The 17255-nt window shown below is 42.9% G+C and overlaps 1 protein-coding gene across 1 annotated transcript in view; it reads right to left on the bottom strand.

The window, feature by feature from the left end:
- C5H6orf118 (chromosome 5 C6orf118 homolog) overlaps nt 1-17255 on the bottom strand; it is a 142127-nt gene that overhangs the window by 31555 nt on the left and 93317 nt on the right. The window contains exons 4-8 of the mRNA XM_069767945.1: nt 12505-12564; nt 11998-12122; nt 6872-6936; nt 1334-1524; nt 430-483 (exon numbers count right to left, since the gene is read on the bottom strand). Of these exons, the coding sequence (XP_069624046.1) occupies nt 430-483; nt 1334-1524; nt 6872-6936; nt 11998-12122; nt 12505-12564 (495 nt within the window). The remainder of the gene's footprint in view (nt 1-429; nt 484-1333; nt 1525-6871; nt 6937-11997; nt 12123-12504; nt 12565-17255) is intronic.

Genomic DNA, 17255 nt, shown 5'->3' on the forward strand with positions numbered 1-17255 from the left:
GCCAACTGCACTATTGGCGCCTGCCTAGGAGTGGTACCTGGCGACTACCTTTAGCCCAGTCTGTGTTCACCATCAGGAGCTCCAACGAACACCAGGTAGCCGCTTAGCTATGCTCCTTTCTTAGCAGGTCCGGCCATGAGGCACAGTGGGTCTATGAACCACATGCGCCACCTGGGGGCCTGACAGATGTTGATCCTTTTTTGCATATCTTCTTTACACATACACTACAGAAGTTAAGACTCTTTGCACATTATATGGAAACTGGTAACATGCATTACTTTGAGATCAAAAGGAGTCCTGTGCTGAAAGAACTTCAGATCTAATTAGCTTTCATTATGTAGCTGTATAGGTAAATTTGGGCATCAAAGTAGGATACATTATAGTTAAAATACTATTTTTAATCATGATTTATAGAAAATGTAATTATACCTTATTTGCTCGTTGAAGAAAATCATTTGATGACTTTAGTTTTACAGTCTCTGTCTGAAATAAAAATTATAAATGATAAAAAATTGTTGTTGTAAAACAATAGGTACATATTAATAGAACATTCCATAAAAGTCTGATGGATGCCTATCCCATTTATATAGTGTCATAGTTTGTTTTTGCTTTGTTTTGGTTTTTTTAATACCCAGCATCAAAAACTTAAACACATTACACTGACATTGTGTCAAGCACTTGGATATGAATACCGGATGTTTAATAGGGCAAAATACACACATTTGGTTTTTTTTATATGCAGGAGAGTATTTCTCACATAAATTTGTATGGTTAAATTACATTGATTATATAAATAACATTACAGAAATTAAATAGCATTGAATTATATAAGGAAAAGAAAGTGAATTTTCATTTTTTTTCCCTTTTTTCCCCTATTGAAAAAAAAATAAAATTTGTTATATTTAGGTACCACAATTAAGCCTCATATATGGAACAAGAAAGGAATAAAATATTTGTCTAAAGAAAAAAAAATAGAAGAACAGGGGGAGTGAAGGGGTTTCCACTGCTTTGATATTGATGACCTAATCTTAGATCACCAATATCGGATTTTAGAGATCTGACATCCTCAGTTGTTATTTTCTCTGACAGCGACCGCATATCATATAAACCTATTCAGAGGTTAGGAATTCAGCTGCCATTCTTGCTAAAGAACACTGAACAGTTGTGCTGTTCCACTCTGTATACTATGTATATACGGCCATTGCCGTAGCTGATTACAGCGGATAGGGGTGTTGGATTACCACCGATATGACATTGCTGACCTCTCCATATCAAAGAGGAGGACAACCCCTTTAAAATATGGCACTCCTCTGTCCTGACAGAGTTCAATTACCTGTATGTCTTTAATGTACTGCTCTGTAGCCTCAGTATTTAAAGCATGGGTTAGGTTCTTTTTAATATCTTCCTCCAAGGTGTTCACTTCCATCAATGTTTTTAGGACTTCCCTTCTCTTTGCCACAAATACCTCTGTCTCACTTGTAAGACATTGTTCACTCTTTGGATCTGACTCAAGTAAGCAAGGTACTAAATATAACAAAAAAAAGAGAAAAAGTCAGCACACCAATGCAGCAGCCCAGAACATAGCCAATGCCGTGGACATCAAACGGTTAAGAATATAGAGGGGATCCTGATCAAGATGGAGTAAAAATGGTAGACTTTACTGAATGGCAATAAAATAGTTATAACATAAGAAAAACTGCACTCATCAGCAAGTAGCACTTATGGGTTTCTGGTGTATAGCATTTAGCACCAGAAACGTGTAGGTGCTACTTGCTGATTAGTGCTGTTTTTCTGATATCATCACTATTTTAACGCCTTTGAATAAAGTCTGCCATTTTTTACTCCATCTTGAGCTGGATCTCCTGAATCCCTAAGGTGCTACACATAACAAAACAAATATAAAATAAAAATGTTACTCATCACAGTCAATTGACATCCATTGATCGGCTGCAGCCTTAGGGTACCGTCACACAGTGGCATTTTGATCGCTACGACGGCACGATTTGTGACGTTCCAGCGATATATCCGTGACGTTCCAGCGATCTCGCTGTGTCTGACACGCTCCTGCGATCAGGGACCCCGCTGAGAATCGTACGTCGTAGCAGATCGTTTGAAACTTTCTTTCGTCGTCTAGTGTCCCGCTGTGGCGGTATGATCGCATGGTGTAACAAAGGTGTGCACGATATTGTATACGATGTGCGCATAGTAACCAACGGCTTCTACATCGCACATACGTCATGAAATTATCGCTCCAGCGTCGTACATTGCAATGTGTGACAGCAGTCTACGACGCTGGAGCGATATTGTTACGATGCTGGAGCGTCATGGATCGTGCCGTCGTAGCGATCAAAATGCCACTGTGTGACGGTACCCTTACTGTTCAGTCTGAGTCAGAAAATCGACAGTTTGATCTGTCTCAGATGGTATCTCAAGGCTGCAGCTGATCAGTGGATGTCAAGTGATGTCCGCTGTTGGAAAAAGATGCAAAAAGACTAAGAGGTGACATAGACAGCAGAGCGATAGGGCTATGTGAGTCCAGAACATGAGTATCTGTTGGCTATTTTTTCAGTATTTACATCTTAAGAAAAAGTGGGCCAATAATCACTTTACATGCATAAAAAGTATATCATGTTTGGCTACAAGGAGACCGAAGCAAGACTGTCGCTAAAAAAAAATGTTTCAATAAAGCATGATCTTTCTGGGGTAGGCATGTTTGAAGGAGGCTCAGGAGCTGAGCCCACTCCACATACAGTTGATGCCGGGTGTGTTCCAACTGGCATGTTTCTTTAAGGGGAATCTGTCAGCAGATTTTTGCTATGTAATCTGAAGACAGCAGGATATAGAGGCTGAAATTCAGGGATGTGTCACTTGTCAAAATGTGTGCTGCTGTTTACTAACTGTGAAGGATTTATCACTAAGAGATTACCATTACTGGACTACACTACTCCAGCAACGTCCCCTCCCACTGTGATAAGCAGCTCTTTGTCTATGGACTCTGATTGTGTCAGAATGGCTGCACCCAGTAATCTAAGTGATACATTGCTGGATTCAATTCAGCTTCTCTTTGCCTACATCAGGCTGCTCTCAGATGAGGTAGCAAAACCCTCCTGACTGATTGCTTTCACACATCAGTTTTTTGCCATCAGTCACAATCCGTCGAATGTTGAAAAAAACTGATCTGATGAGCTGATCCAGCTAATTGGATCCTTAAAAAAAATTGGAGCATGCTCAGTTAAAAAACGCATCTGTCACTTTCTGACGGACGGCAAATGACGGACGGCGATGGATCCGACGCTGTCCGTTTCTTCGACGGACACAAAAAAGTTACTATGTCCGTTTTCTCCGGCTGCCAGGTAACCAATTTTTGATGGATCCAGCGAACGACGGATGAAACGTGAGGCCATCCGTCGTTAATACAAGTCTATGAGAAAAAAAAGGATCCGACGGCAACATTCGCCGGGTCTGTTTTTGCAAAATTCGCCAGATTGAGACAGCAAAAGACTGATGTGCGAAAGCAGCCTTAAACAGGAGTGATCGGAAGGAAGTACAGTGGGCACAAAAAGTATTCAGACAACTTTAAATTTTTCACTCTTTGTTTCATTGCAGCCATTTGGTAAATTCAAAAAAGTTCATTTTTTTCTCATTAATGTACACTCTGCACCCCATCTTGACTGAAAAAAAAGCAGAAATATAGAAATGTTTTTAAATTCATTAAAAAAGAAAAACCGAAATATCACATGATCATAAGTATTCAGATCCTTTGCTCAGACACTCATATTTAAGTCACATGCTGTCCATTTCCTTGTGATCCTCCTTGAGATGGTTCTACTCCTTCATTGGAGTCCAGCTGTGTTTAATTAAACTGATAGGACTTGATTTAAAGAACAACACCAAGATCACTGTGAGCTACAGAGATGCAGTAGGGAGATGGGAGAAAGTTCCACAAAGTCAACTATCACTGCAGCCCCCCACCAGTTGGGTCTTTATGGTAGAGTGGCCCGACGGAAGCCTATCCTCAGTGCAAGACATATGAAAGCCTGCATAGAGTTTGCTAAAAAACACATGAAGTACTTCCAGACTATGAGAAATAAGATTCTCTGGTCTGATGACATGAAGATAGACATTTTTGGTGATAATTCTAAGCGGTATGTATGGACAAAACCAGGCACTGCTCATCACTTGCCCAAAACAATCCCAACAGTGAAACATGGTGGTGGCAGCATCATGCTATGGGGGTGTTTTTCAGCTGCAGGGACAGGACGACTGGTTTCCGTTGAAGGAAACATGAATGCAGCCAAGTACAGAGATATCCTGGATGAAAACCTCTTCCAGAGTGCTCTGGACTGCTGACTTGGCTGAAGGTTCACCTTCCAACAAGACAATGACCCTAAGAACACAGCTAAAATAACAAAGGAGTGTCTTCAACTAACAACTATGTGACTATTCTTGACTGGCCCAGCAGAGCCCTGACCTAAACCCAATTGAGCAACTCTGGAGTGACCTGAAAATGACTGTCCACCAATGTTCAGCATCCAACCTGACAGAACTGAAGAGGATCTGAAAGGAAGAATGGCAGAGGATCCCCAAATCCAGGTATGAAAAATTGTTGCATCATTCCCAAGAAGACTCATGGCTGTACTCGGGTGGGATTCAAATTTTTAACAACAGGTTCTGTGTTTGTGTGTAGGAAAACCACACCCATTTTTAAGCCACACCCATTTACACACACCTTTTCCTCAAACATATACAAGTAGGGGCGCAGTCAAACAGTTGAAAAAAAATAAGTTGGAATGAGATCAGAACAGGGCACATTCTGGCCAGCGCCTCCCCTGACCCGAGTGTGACAGCTGCATATATTTATATGCAGATGTCTCACTTGACTGACCGTTTGGCCAGACTGTGCACTACATTCTGATTCATACGACAGTCTGTCTGCGTCCTAATGGTAATTAAAAGTAAAAATCCCCATACCCTTCCTGCATTAGTCCTAGATTGGAATCATGACCTGCAGGCTAGACCGCCAGACTGGGGGTCCTACAACTTTTCTTGAATAACAGGTAAAATATCCATCTGAGTAAACATTGGGGGGGTCCAGGGCGATCATCTCCCCTGATAACAGTCTCGATATCACAATCGAAATTGTAACGAAACACTTGGGACGAATTACACCAATGCAAGAGCAGGATCTGGGGGGGTAGTGGAGGTTACACTAGGATGCAGGATCAAGGGGTGGTGGGGGTCCAAGGGGGTTACACTAGGATGCAGGATCAAAGGGTGGTGGGGGCTACACTAGGATACAGGATCTAGTGGTACTGGGGGTCCCTAGGAGAGTGCAGCACTTTGGAGAGGGTTGTAAAGTGGGGGATATACTAGAATGCATGATCTGGGGGTGCTTGCATATCTCAGGGATATTGCACTAATGCAGAATGGGGGGAATCTTGCACCAGTGCAGGATCTGTGTGCGGGGGGTGCACAGCTAAATCTTGCATCAGTGCCAGAACTAGGAGTAAGGGGTCTTGCACCAATGTAGGTACTTGGGGGTCTGTTGCATATCTGTGGTTGGGGAGGTCTTGCACCAGTGCATTCTCTTTGATAGGGAGTGGGCTGCACAAGTGCAGGGTTTCGGGGGTAGTGGCACATCTGGAGGGTGCATCCTCTTTGATAGGGGGTGGGCTGCACAAATGCAGGGTTTTGGGGGTTACACATGTGCTGATTCTGGGGACAGAAAGCCATCACCCAGAGGAGAGGGGGAGGGGGTAGTGACCACTTACCTGAACCCATAAAGTTAGCAGGATTAACACCACCACTGTCAGGTGGCGGCTGCTGCTCCCCGCCGTCCCCCACATGGCCAGCGAGCAGGAAATGACAGGAGGGCACTGGAGATGGCTGAGACAGGTGAGCAGCCATGGAGTGAAGGCATCAGGTGGCTAGCAGTGCAGAGACATGGGCTGGATGTCAGCGACAGCTCCTCACATCACCGTCCCCTGCTCTCCCAGCCCCGACTAACCCACAGTGAGCGGCCGCACTGACTGACATTCCGACTAACCACTGGCAAGGGAGCTGTGTCATTCATATTCATGAGGGGGCAGTGCACGGGGCGGGGCCAGGCTGCAGGTGATGTCAGCACTGGGTGCACCGCAATCGCTATGGAGACGGCTGTATATCAGGAAAAATGTGCCACGCTAATGGACTGCGCCAGGATGGCGTGCACCGCACTTACTATGTAGGTATCAGTGCGCAGGGCCCGACGTGGTGCAGGTATCACTGTGAGGTATCCAGCAGGGTGCAGGCTGGGAAGCAGAGCCCTCCATGGTGTTGCGCTGCATAAGTACCGGATCACGGCTCTTAATCTCCCCTGTTCGGGGAATCGGCTGCTTTTTTAACAAGCGGTTACATTGAACCGGACCAATCCCACCCCTGGCTGTACTAGCTCAAAAGGGTGCTTCTACTCAATACTGAGCAAAGGGTCTGTATACTTATGACCATGTGATATTTCAGTTTTTCTTTTTTAATAAATTTGGAAAAATGTCTGCATTTCTTTTTTTTCAGTCAATATGGGGTGCAGAATTTACATTAATGAGAAAAAAATGAACTCTTTTGAATTTACCAAATGGCTGCAATGAAAAAAAGAATGAAATTATTTAAAGGGTTCTGAATACTTTCCGTACCCACTGTAGCTCTAGTCACTGCATGTAAACCAGTTATTTGCCACTCTTGTCATCTTTGATAGCAGCTTTTAAATGGAACGGTTGCCAATAGGTGCATTACTGGATCCTGCATGGGTGCTGATGGGTTGCCATAGAAACCGTATTAGTACTACTATTTCCAAAAGTGAACATTTTGCTTTTTCTCTGTAGTAGACTTACTATACCTTTATCAGAGACTATTTCACTAATCACCGCAGTTCTCAGTTCAGTCTTCAAATCACTTCTAAGTCTAAAGATAAGAAGCAAGAAAATATGATAGCAACATGGAGCTGCATATGGGGGTGACATGCTACACAAGGTGCTGCATATGGGGGCGACATGCTGCATATGGTGCTGCATATGGTGATGACATGCTGCACATGGGGAGGCTATGGGGCAACATTCTGCACATGGGGAGGCTATGGGGCAACATTCTGCACATGGGGAGGCTATGGGGGCGACATGCAGTGTATATAGGGAGGCTGTGTGGGGCTCATGCAGTGTGTATAGGGAGGCTGTGTGGGGCTCATGCCGTATATGGGGAGGCTGTGTTTGGCTCATGCCGCATATGGGGGAGGCTGTGTGGGACTCATACCGCATATGGGGGAGGCTGTGTGGGGTCATGCCACATATGGGGGAGGCTGTGTGGGGTCATGCCGCATATGGGGGAGGCTGTATGGGGCGGATGGGGGGCTCATACGATATACGGAAGGGGCTGTACTCAGGTTCAAACGAAATATAGGCGGATGTCAGCATACTTAATTCTGCTCAATATTAAGTGATACAATTAATATTAATAAAATTATCAATAATATAATAATTATAATATATCAATATTAATATTGAGCAGAATTAATTTTGGCCTATTGGTTCAGCCCTCCACAACAGTCATGGTCTCTCATGTGGTTCCTTGGGAAAATTAATTGCCCACCCCTTTTATATAGGGAGCTATGTGGGGCTCACACTGCATATAGGAGGCTATCTAGGGGCTCATACATTATATAGTGGGGCTGTCTGCAGGCTCATACTTTATATAGGGGGCTGTCTGCAGGCTCATATGGTATATGGGGGATATCAGCATATTTCATTCTACTAAAATAATATGATAATATAAATATTGAGCAGAATTAATTTATGTCTATTGGTTAGGCAATCCACAACAGTCACGGTCATTCATGTAGCCCCTTGGGAAAATGAATTGCCCACCCCTGCTTCAGATCTTTAATGTGATAAAATGTACAAAATTCTAGCCTATATCTGTCTATATAATTGTCTAAGGGGTACTTCCGTCTGTTTGTCTGTCTGTAACGGAAATCCCGCATCGCTGTTTGGTCACGGCCGGCCGGCTGCAACCGATCAGCGACAGGCTTAGTCCAGCCGCGAATTGGCCCCTCCCTACTCTCCTCAAGTCAGTGCCCCCTCCCTACTCCCCTACAGTCAGTGCCAGTGTGTCGCCCCATCCCGGAACAACTTTTTACTATTGATGCTGCCTATGCAGCATCAATAGTAAAAAGATGTAATGTTACAAATAATGAAAAAAAAAAATTGTGCTATTCTCACCTTCCGCTGTCCATCAATGTGCACGATGCTGCTGCCAGCTTCTGTTCCCAGTGATGCTTTGCAAAATTACCCAGATGACTTAGCGGTCTCGTGAGACCGCTAAGTCATCTGGGTAATTTTGCGATGCATCACTGGGAACGGAAGATGGCGGCAGCATGGCGCGCATCTGGACAGCTTCAGTGGACGCCGGAGAGTGAGTATATAACTATTTAATATTTTAATTTTTTTTTTAACAGGGTTATAGTGCCAACACTGCTATATACTACGTGGGCTGTGTTATATACTATGTGGGCTGTGTTATATACTGCGTGGCTGCTACACACTATGTGGGCAGTGTTATATACTGCGTGGGCTGTGTTATATACTACGTGGGCTGTGTTATATACTACGTGGGCTGTGCTATATATTACGTGGGCTGTGCTATATATTACGTGGGCTGTGCTATATATTACGTGGCTGCTATATACTACGTGGCTCCTATATACTACGTGGCTGTGCTATATACTTCGTGGCTGTCTGTGCTACGTGGGCTGTGCTATATACTATGTGGCTGCTATATACTACGTGGCTGTGCTATATACTACGTGGCTGTCTGTGTTATATACTACGTGGCTGTGTTATATACTACATGGCTGTGTTATATACTACGTGGCTGTGCTATATACTACGTGGCTGTGCTAAGCGTGATGTACATACATACATATTCTAGAATACCCGATGCGCTAGAATCAGGCCATCATCTAGTGCACACTATATGCAGTTATACACTGCTCAAAAAAATAAAGGGAACACTTAACCCCTTCAAGACGCGGCCCATTTTCGTTTTTGCTTTTCACTCCCCTCCTTCCCAGAGCCATAACTTTTTTATTTTTCTGTCAATATGGCAATGTGAGGGCTTATTTTTTTGTGGGATGAGTTGTGCTTTTGAACAACACCATTGGTTTTACCATGTCTTGTACTAGAAAACAGGAAAAAAATAAGTGTGGTGAAATTGCAAAAAAAGTGCAATCCCACACTTGTTTTTTGTTTGGCTTTTTTGCTAGGTTCACTAAATACTAAAACTGGCCTGCTTTTATGATTCTCCAGGACATTACAAGTTCATAGACACCAAATATGTCTAGGTTATTTTTTATCTAAGTGGTGAAAAAAAAATTAAAAACTTTGCAAAAAAAAAGCAATTGTGCCATTTTCTGATACCCGTAGCGTCTCCATTTTTCGTGATCTGGGGTCGGGTGAGAGCTTGTTTTTTGCGTGCCGAAATGACATTTTTAGTGATATCATTTCTGTGCAGATACATTCTTTTGATCGCCTGTTATTGCATTTTAATGCAATGTTGCAGCGACCAAAAAAACCTAATTCTGGTGTTTCTAATTTTTTTTCTCGCTACGCTGTTTAGCGATAAGGTAAATGCTTTTTTTTATTGAGAGATCGGCGATTCTGAACACGGCGATACCAAATATGTGTTTGATTGATTTTTTTTACTGTTTTATTTTGGATGATGCGAAAGGGGGGTGGATTTAAACTTTTAGATGTTTTTTTATTTTTTCACATTTTTTAAAACTTTTTTTTTTTTTTTTTTACTTTTGCCATGCTTCAATATCAACTGGATCGGCTCTGCTACACAGCAGCGATCATCATATCGCTGCTATGTAGCTGAATTGCAGGCTTTCTATGAGCGCTGACCACAGGGTGGTGCTCACAGCAAGCCGGCATCAGTAACCATAGAGGTCTTAAGGACCTCTATGGTTACTATCCTGATGCATCGCAGACCCCCGATCATGTGATGGGGGTCGGCGATGCGCGCATTTCCGGCTGCACAGCCGGAAGCGGTAGTTAAATGCCGCTGTCAGCGTTTGACAGCGGCATTTAACTGGTTAATAGCGGCAGGTGGATCACAATTCCACCTGCCGCTATTGCGCGCACACTTCAGCTGTATATAACAGCTGACATGTCGCGGCTTTGATGTGAGCTCAGCGCCAGAGCCCACATGAAAGGAGGAGACACGACATGCGCCGTACTAGTACGGGGCATGTTGTGAAGGGGTTAAACAACAGAATATAACTCCAAGTAAATCAAACTTCTGTGAAATCAAACTGTCCACTCAGGAAGCAACACTGTTAGACAAGCAATTTCACATGCTGTTGTGCAAATGGAATAGACAACAGATGGAAATTATTGGCAATTATCAAGACACACTCAATGAAGGAGTGGTTCTGCAGGTGGGGACCACAGATCACATGTCAGTACCAATGCTTTCTGGCTGATGTTTTGGTCACTTTTGAATGTTGGTTGTGCGTTCACACACGTGGTAGCAAAAGACAGACTCTACAATCCACACAAGTGGCTGAGGTAGTGCAGCTCATCCAGGATGGCACATCAATGCGAGCTGTGGCAAGAAGGGTTGCTGTGTCAGTCAACGAAGTATCCAGAGGCTGGAGGTGCTACCAGGAGACAGGCCAGTACACTAGGAGACATGGAGGGGGCTGTAGGAGGGCAACAACCCAGCAGCAGGACCGCTACCTCAGCCTTTGTGCAAGGAGGAACAGGAGGAGCACTGCCAGAGCCCTGCAAAATGACCTCCAGCAGGCCGCAAATGTGCATGTGTCTGCACAAACGGTTAGAAACCGACTCCAGGAGGATGGTCTGATTGCTCAACGTCCACAGATGGGGGTTGTGCTCACAGCCCAACACCATGCAGGACAATTGGCATTTGCCAAAGAACACCAGGATTGGCAAATTTGCCACTGGTGCTCTGTGCTCTTCACAGGTGAAAGCAGGTTTACACTGAGCACGTGACAGACGTGACAGAGTCTAGAGACACTGTGCAGAGTGATCTGCTACCTGCAACATCCTTCAGCATGACCGGTTTGGCAGTGGGTCAGTAATGGTGTGGGGTGGTATTTCTTTGGAGGGCCGCACAGCCCTCCATGTGCTCGCCAGAGGTAGCTTGACTGCTATTAGGTACCGAGAGGAGATCCTCAGACCCGTTGTGAGACCATATGCTGGTGCGGTTGGCCCTCCTAATGCGGTTGGTTCCTCCTAATGCCAGACTTCATATGGCTGGAGTGTGTCAGCAGTTCCTGCAAGATGAAGGCATTGAAGCTATGGACTGGCCCTTCCCGTTCCCCAGACCTGAATCCGATTGAACACATCTGGGACATCATGTCTTGCACTATCCACCAACATCAACTTGCACCACAGACTGTCCAGGAGTTGGCAGATGCTTTAGTCGAGATCTGGGAGGAGATTACTCAGGAGACCATCCACTGCCTCATCAGGAGCATGCCCAGGCACTGTAGGGAGGTCATACAGGCACATGGAGGCAACACACACACCTGAACATCATTTCCTTGTCTTGAGGCATTTCTGCTGAAGTTGGATCATCCTGTAATTTGATTTTACACTTTGATTTTGAGTATCATTCCAAATCCAGACCTCCGTGGGATATTAATTTTGATTTACATTGATCATTTTTATGTCTTATTGTTCTCAACACATTCCACTATGTAATGAATAAAGATTTACAACTGGAATATTTAATTCAGTGATATCTAGGATATGGGATTTTAGTGTTCCCTTTATTTTTTGGAGCATTGTAATTTCAATAGCACAACTTTGTATCTTGCCTTTTTGCTTTGTAAACCATCAATCTGTCCCAATTAATTTATTTTCCAAATTAATCTTATGTGGAAATATTACAAAACAAAAACAGAAAAAACTTTTATTTCTTAAATAGCGGAATGCTACTCACTGATCATTGCGCTCTAAGGCAATAAGTGCCTTGTGTTCAAGTCCCCTTAAGTTCTGCGTGACCTCTTCTACATCCTCTGTTTTCACAGGTCTTTTTTTCATGCCAGCAATTTCACACATTAGAATCTAGAATAACAAGACTTTTTTTATTTCTAGAAAATACATAGTGAAATAAGAATAGGAGGTTGATTCATTAAGACTGGCGTTGTGCACACCTTTCTAAATGGTGCTCGCTACTTAATGAATTCCAAGTATATTCTCTGGGAGGGGGAATGGTATAGTATAGGAATGCTGGCAGTGTTGCTGAATTTGACAGGCAGGCATACCCCCGCCCTTCCAAAGCTCCACTCACTTTGGTGGAGATGCTTCAAACTATCGTGAAAGCAAAATTTTTGCACAACTTCACATTGCACTAAAATTGCAATGACTTTTCTGGCTTAAAATCTTGGATGAATCGGGACATTTGCCTCTTAATTTTCTATAGCAAGTAGAGCTCAATGAACGATACCTCATGCTGTGATGAAGACTGGGCATCCAACAAGTCGTTAACATAAACATCATAAGCGGTCTAAAAGGAGAAACAGAATATTAATATAAATATAAAACACAAATAATAACTTGAATTTCAAATAAAATGAAAAATATTTCTTAACTGCAGCTGGAATTTACGGATTTATTTACGGATACCCATCATTTTAATGGTTTTTCTTTTAAATCAGTAGTACAGGTAAAAATAGAAAACACTTTGTAATAAATATTATCAGAAAAATCTGCCCTTTTCTCCTCCTGGACAGATTTTCACTTCTCAAAATTCTCAATTTAAGGCCAGTGTCACACTTGCGAGTGTGATGCAAGAAACTCACGCGAATCTCTCGTATCAATACCCGGCACTGCTGCCTGCACTTGGGACCAGAGTGTGCTGCTGCATGTATTTCTATGCAGCTGAACGCTCCGGTCCGAGTGCCGATGGCAGTGCCAGGTATTGATGCGAGAGAGTGCGTGAGTTTCTCGCATCATACTCTCAAGTGTGACCCCAGCCTAAGGGTAAAATCTGTCTTCAGTGAATACAGATTATTTTCCATTACTGAGATAAAAGATGGCAGTTGGTGCTCATAAAATTCGATTGTAATTGTTGTTCATGAAAACTTGCAACATGATGTCTGTGTCTGTCTTCAGTGAATACAGCTGTGATCCATGAAGTGAAGGTGGAAAATCAGTCCTAGAGGGGAAAGAATCAAATTTCTCTGATAAGATATTTTAAAGAAAGTTGCTTATTTTCAAAATTGGTGATTTGAACTTTTATGGTTTTTTTTATATTTTTAATCAATCACTTTTTTTTTTTACTTTTGGCTTGCTTCAACAGCCTCCATAGGAGGCTAGAAGCTTTTAGATCACCACATATGTTCCAGTTATAATTTCTATAATTAATGTAGGTCAACAGTAACTCCATATTCCCATACGTTTCTTTCATGTGTATGGCATGTCCAATAGGTATAGAAGGATAGATATTTCCGTTGTGTAGTAAAACAGCCTTCAGACTTAAAACTGACGAGTCAATGAACAGTCGCCATTCCTTCAGGTCATGTTCATATCCAAAAGCACCAAACAACCCCAAGACGTCGTTGCAAAAGGTTAAACTGTCGATATGGTTGAAAAATTGATTGAGGTCATCTTGATGACTGCGGAAAACAGAAACTCTTGTTCCTGGTAATAAGAGATTCTGCTCTTGTAGCCTTGATCCCAATAATTCTGCCTGCCTCTTTGACAATTTCAAATCTCTGACCAAGTCACTCAGAACAGCTTGACTGAACAAATGTGGATTAGATGTAGAAGGCTCAAAGTCTGGGTCTGCAGCAGTTTTATTTTCCACTGACATTGTCAGTTCATCTTTGTCATCCTCCATTGTCTATACTTTGGGTATACTTTAGGAGATGTGGTATGCTCCGTATGCTCCGTACACGGTCAGCCTGCGCCTGCGTGGAATTCGCAATAAGTGCTTGCATATGTGTAGATCAGTGATTTATGTTATTTCAGTGGAAAATTCAGAATATACTGTTTGAGAAAAAGTTCATGTATGGGTTTTTAGAATTATAACAGAATATTATAATGTTTCATATCATTTCTCAAAAACCTTATGTGATAGGAAAAATCTAAAGTCATTTCTGAAATCAGCATGAAAAAATCTATCAGGAACACTCAAAATTGTCCGAGGGACAAAACCTTTGTAACACAGTGTTACAAGCCTGAGCCGCAAAATCATCAAAATAGTGGATGCTTTGATTTTATTCCGCATGGACAGATGATCAAGACGTTCATTTGGACTACCCCATTCACTTCTACTCTTTTACTGTATGTGGCACATGGACCGAAAATACACTCTCCTGAACAAGCCCTAACAACAAGCTTGTATTCTCTCTTGCCCTTGTGTTCTTCTATGTCCATTCTCCATCTAATATATTACTTACCCAATTACTTTGTATTCACATGGCCTGAGGGGAGATTTCCATATAAAAATACGACTAAATAAGTAGCGCAGTTATTTTCATGTCCACCTACGCACTATAGGTTCTATGTACCTCACTGTATGAGGACTTTACACAGTACAGACCAAAAGTTTGAACACATCTTCTCATTTAAAGATTTTTCTGTATTTTCATGACTATGAAAATTGTAAAAGAGATAGCAAAGGCGTGCACTCTGGTCAGTGTAGATTGGTGCAGGCTGAACCAAGGTAACTTCACAAATAAGAAAACAACAGCCGCACTCGATATTTGTTTTTTTCGTATAAAGTAATTTATTATGTTCACCACAGTGGTATTGCGAAGCTGGGGTCACCACAATCATATATCAAGGTACTGAGGTAATGTTTCGGCCCTGTTGTGGGCCTTTGTCAAACTTTGTTGTAGAAAGAAAAAAGTGGAGGGTACCCAGAAGTTGCGGGACAGATAAAAATATGAAGCAGGATCTAGGGGAAAACGTGTATCAAAAATAACGGAGAGAAGATAAGTCAGGGAAGGGGAAACAAATTCCCAATATGCGCTGCGGATCCGGTGTGCTGGCGTGCCTGCGGTGATGTGAAAATTGTAAATTCACACTGAAGGCATCAAAACTATGAATTAACACATGTGGAATTATATACTTAAAAAAAAGTGTGAAACAACTGAAAATATGTCTTATATTCTAGGTTCTTCAAAGTAGCCACCTTTTGCTTTGATGACTGCTTTGCACACTCTTGGCATTCTCTTGATGAGCTTCAAGAGGTTGTCACCGGAAATGGTCTTCCAACAATCTTGAAGGAATTCCCAGAGATGCACTTGTTGGCCCTTTTGCCTTCACTCTGCTGTCCAGCTCACCCCAAATCATCTTGATTGGTTTAAGGTCTGGTGACTGTGGGGGCCAGGTCATCTGGCGTAGCACCCCATCACTCTCCTTCTTGGTCAGATAGCCCTTACACAGCCTGGAGGTGTGTTTGCGGTCATTGTCTTGTTGAAAAATAAATGATGGTCCAACTAAACGCAAACCGGATGGAATAGCATGCCGCTGCAAGATGCTGTGGTAGCCATGCTGGTTCAGTATGCCTTCAATTTTGAATAAATCCCCAACAGTGTCACCAGCAAAGCACCCCCACACCAGCACACCTCCTCCTCCATGCTTCACGGTGGGAACCAGGCATGTAGAGTCCATCCATTCACCTTTTCTGCGTTGCACAAAGACATGGTGGTTGGAACCAAACATCTCAAATTTGGACTCATCAGAACAAAGCACAGATTTCTACTGGTCTAATGTCCATTCCTTGTGTACTTTTGCCCAAACAAGTCTCTTTGTGAAGGGTTAAAGTAAGAAAAATTAAAGCAGGCTTCATTTTGTGCTTTTCGACTCCATCTTGCTGTTTTGAGATAAATTCTGTTACTAGGTAAAAGTTCATAGTTGTTATGTGACCTTGATTGTTTCAACTTGAACATGGCATGAGACTAAGGGTTTTTGTTCTATGAAGACCTTGACGTACAGGCAGTTCCTGCATTCTTATAGGTTAATAACTGTGAGCAGGTTCTTATGTTGATTGGTTGGTCATTTTCAGTTGCCGGCAATGCTCTGTGGATCAATTTGAAAATCACTGAGTCAACCGTGAAGGGTCACTCCAGATCCTCCCTCAACAGCTTGGTGCCCAAACGTGGGGCCCCCAAATAGGAACGCTTCTGCCCCCCGGAGGACAACGAGACAAAAGACCCTCGGACCGGACGCAGGCACTGGAAAATTGGGACTGATCATCCCCCACAACAACCATGGTAAGTTGGCAGTTATACTGTTCAGACTGACCGTTTGGTGTGGTTTTCCTGTGTTTGTTGCTGCAAAGAGGATCTGAGGTTGTCCCCGATGGGTGATTTTGGGGTGGAATCATATGACCAGTGGTTGTAATTCTCTTTTCAGTAAAAAAAATCCTGAAATCCTGATCACTGTTAGAATCAGGCATGGTGAGGTGATCGAAGATTGGGTAGGATACGTAACTCAGGAATATATATATATATATATGTATATATATATATACACATATATATGTATAATATGTCTAGGGGTGTCCAGAGGGATAGTCTGAGACGCCCTACTCCTTTCACTGAGTATCGCGCGTTGAATTTTGGGTTGTCCCAGTGGGGGACAGACAGACCCGGTGGAACAGACTGAACGGCCGCTCCAGTACTGTGCACAACTGAAGTAAGGATATTTAGCTCTAAAGGAGAATCATGTTTCCGTGGAAGAAAAAGAACAGCTTGAATTTGTGTGATGGAACTGATATACTAGTCTCATGATTCAAAGAAGGGGAAATAAATCAGTCAGGAATGCAGGAAAAATATTCTCAATCATGGGTTTTCCTAAGGGCGGGAGGCTACAGCCTACACTATGGGATGAAGGTTTTGTAGAAATTAATTAAGTCTAAGAACTGCTGCATTCTGTTACTGTGTGAAAGACACTAAATTTCTAAAAATCTGATGGGAGGGGCAGTCTAAGCAGCTGCGCGATTGCTTTTGAGTTTCTCCTGTGTGGAGAGATGCTGTGAGTTCCTATCTCCGCTGAAGTCTCAGATGGGAGGGGGCATGTAGCTGCGCTCAAGATGCTCTGTATATTCTGTCCTTGGTGTAGTACACGCTGGGAGATCAGTGTTTTGTTTAAAGCAGCAGTACTGTATTGAAGTAGAAAGAAATATTGTAAGTTGAAGTTGGAAGTTGAAAGTAAAATATGGTGCCTAGTTTTAGAAGGAAACTT

Source organism: Ranitomeya imitator, chromosome 5, assembly GCF_032444005.1.
Source record: "Ranitomeya imitator isolate aRanImi1 chromosome 5, aRanImi1.pri, whole genome shotgun sequence".
Taxonomy (NCBI): Eukaryota; Metazoa; Chordata; class Amphibia; order Anura; family Dendrobatidae; genus Ranitomeya; species Ranitomeya imitator.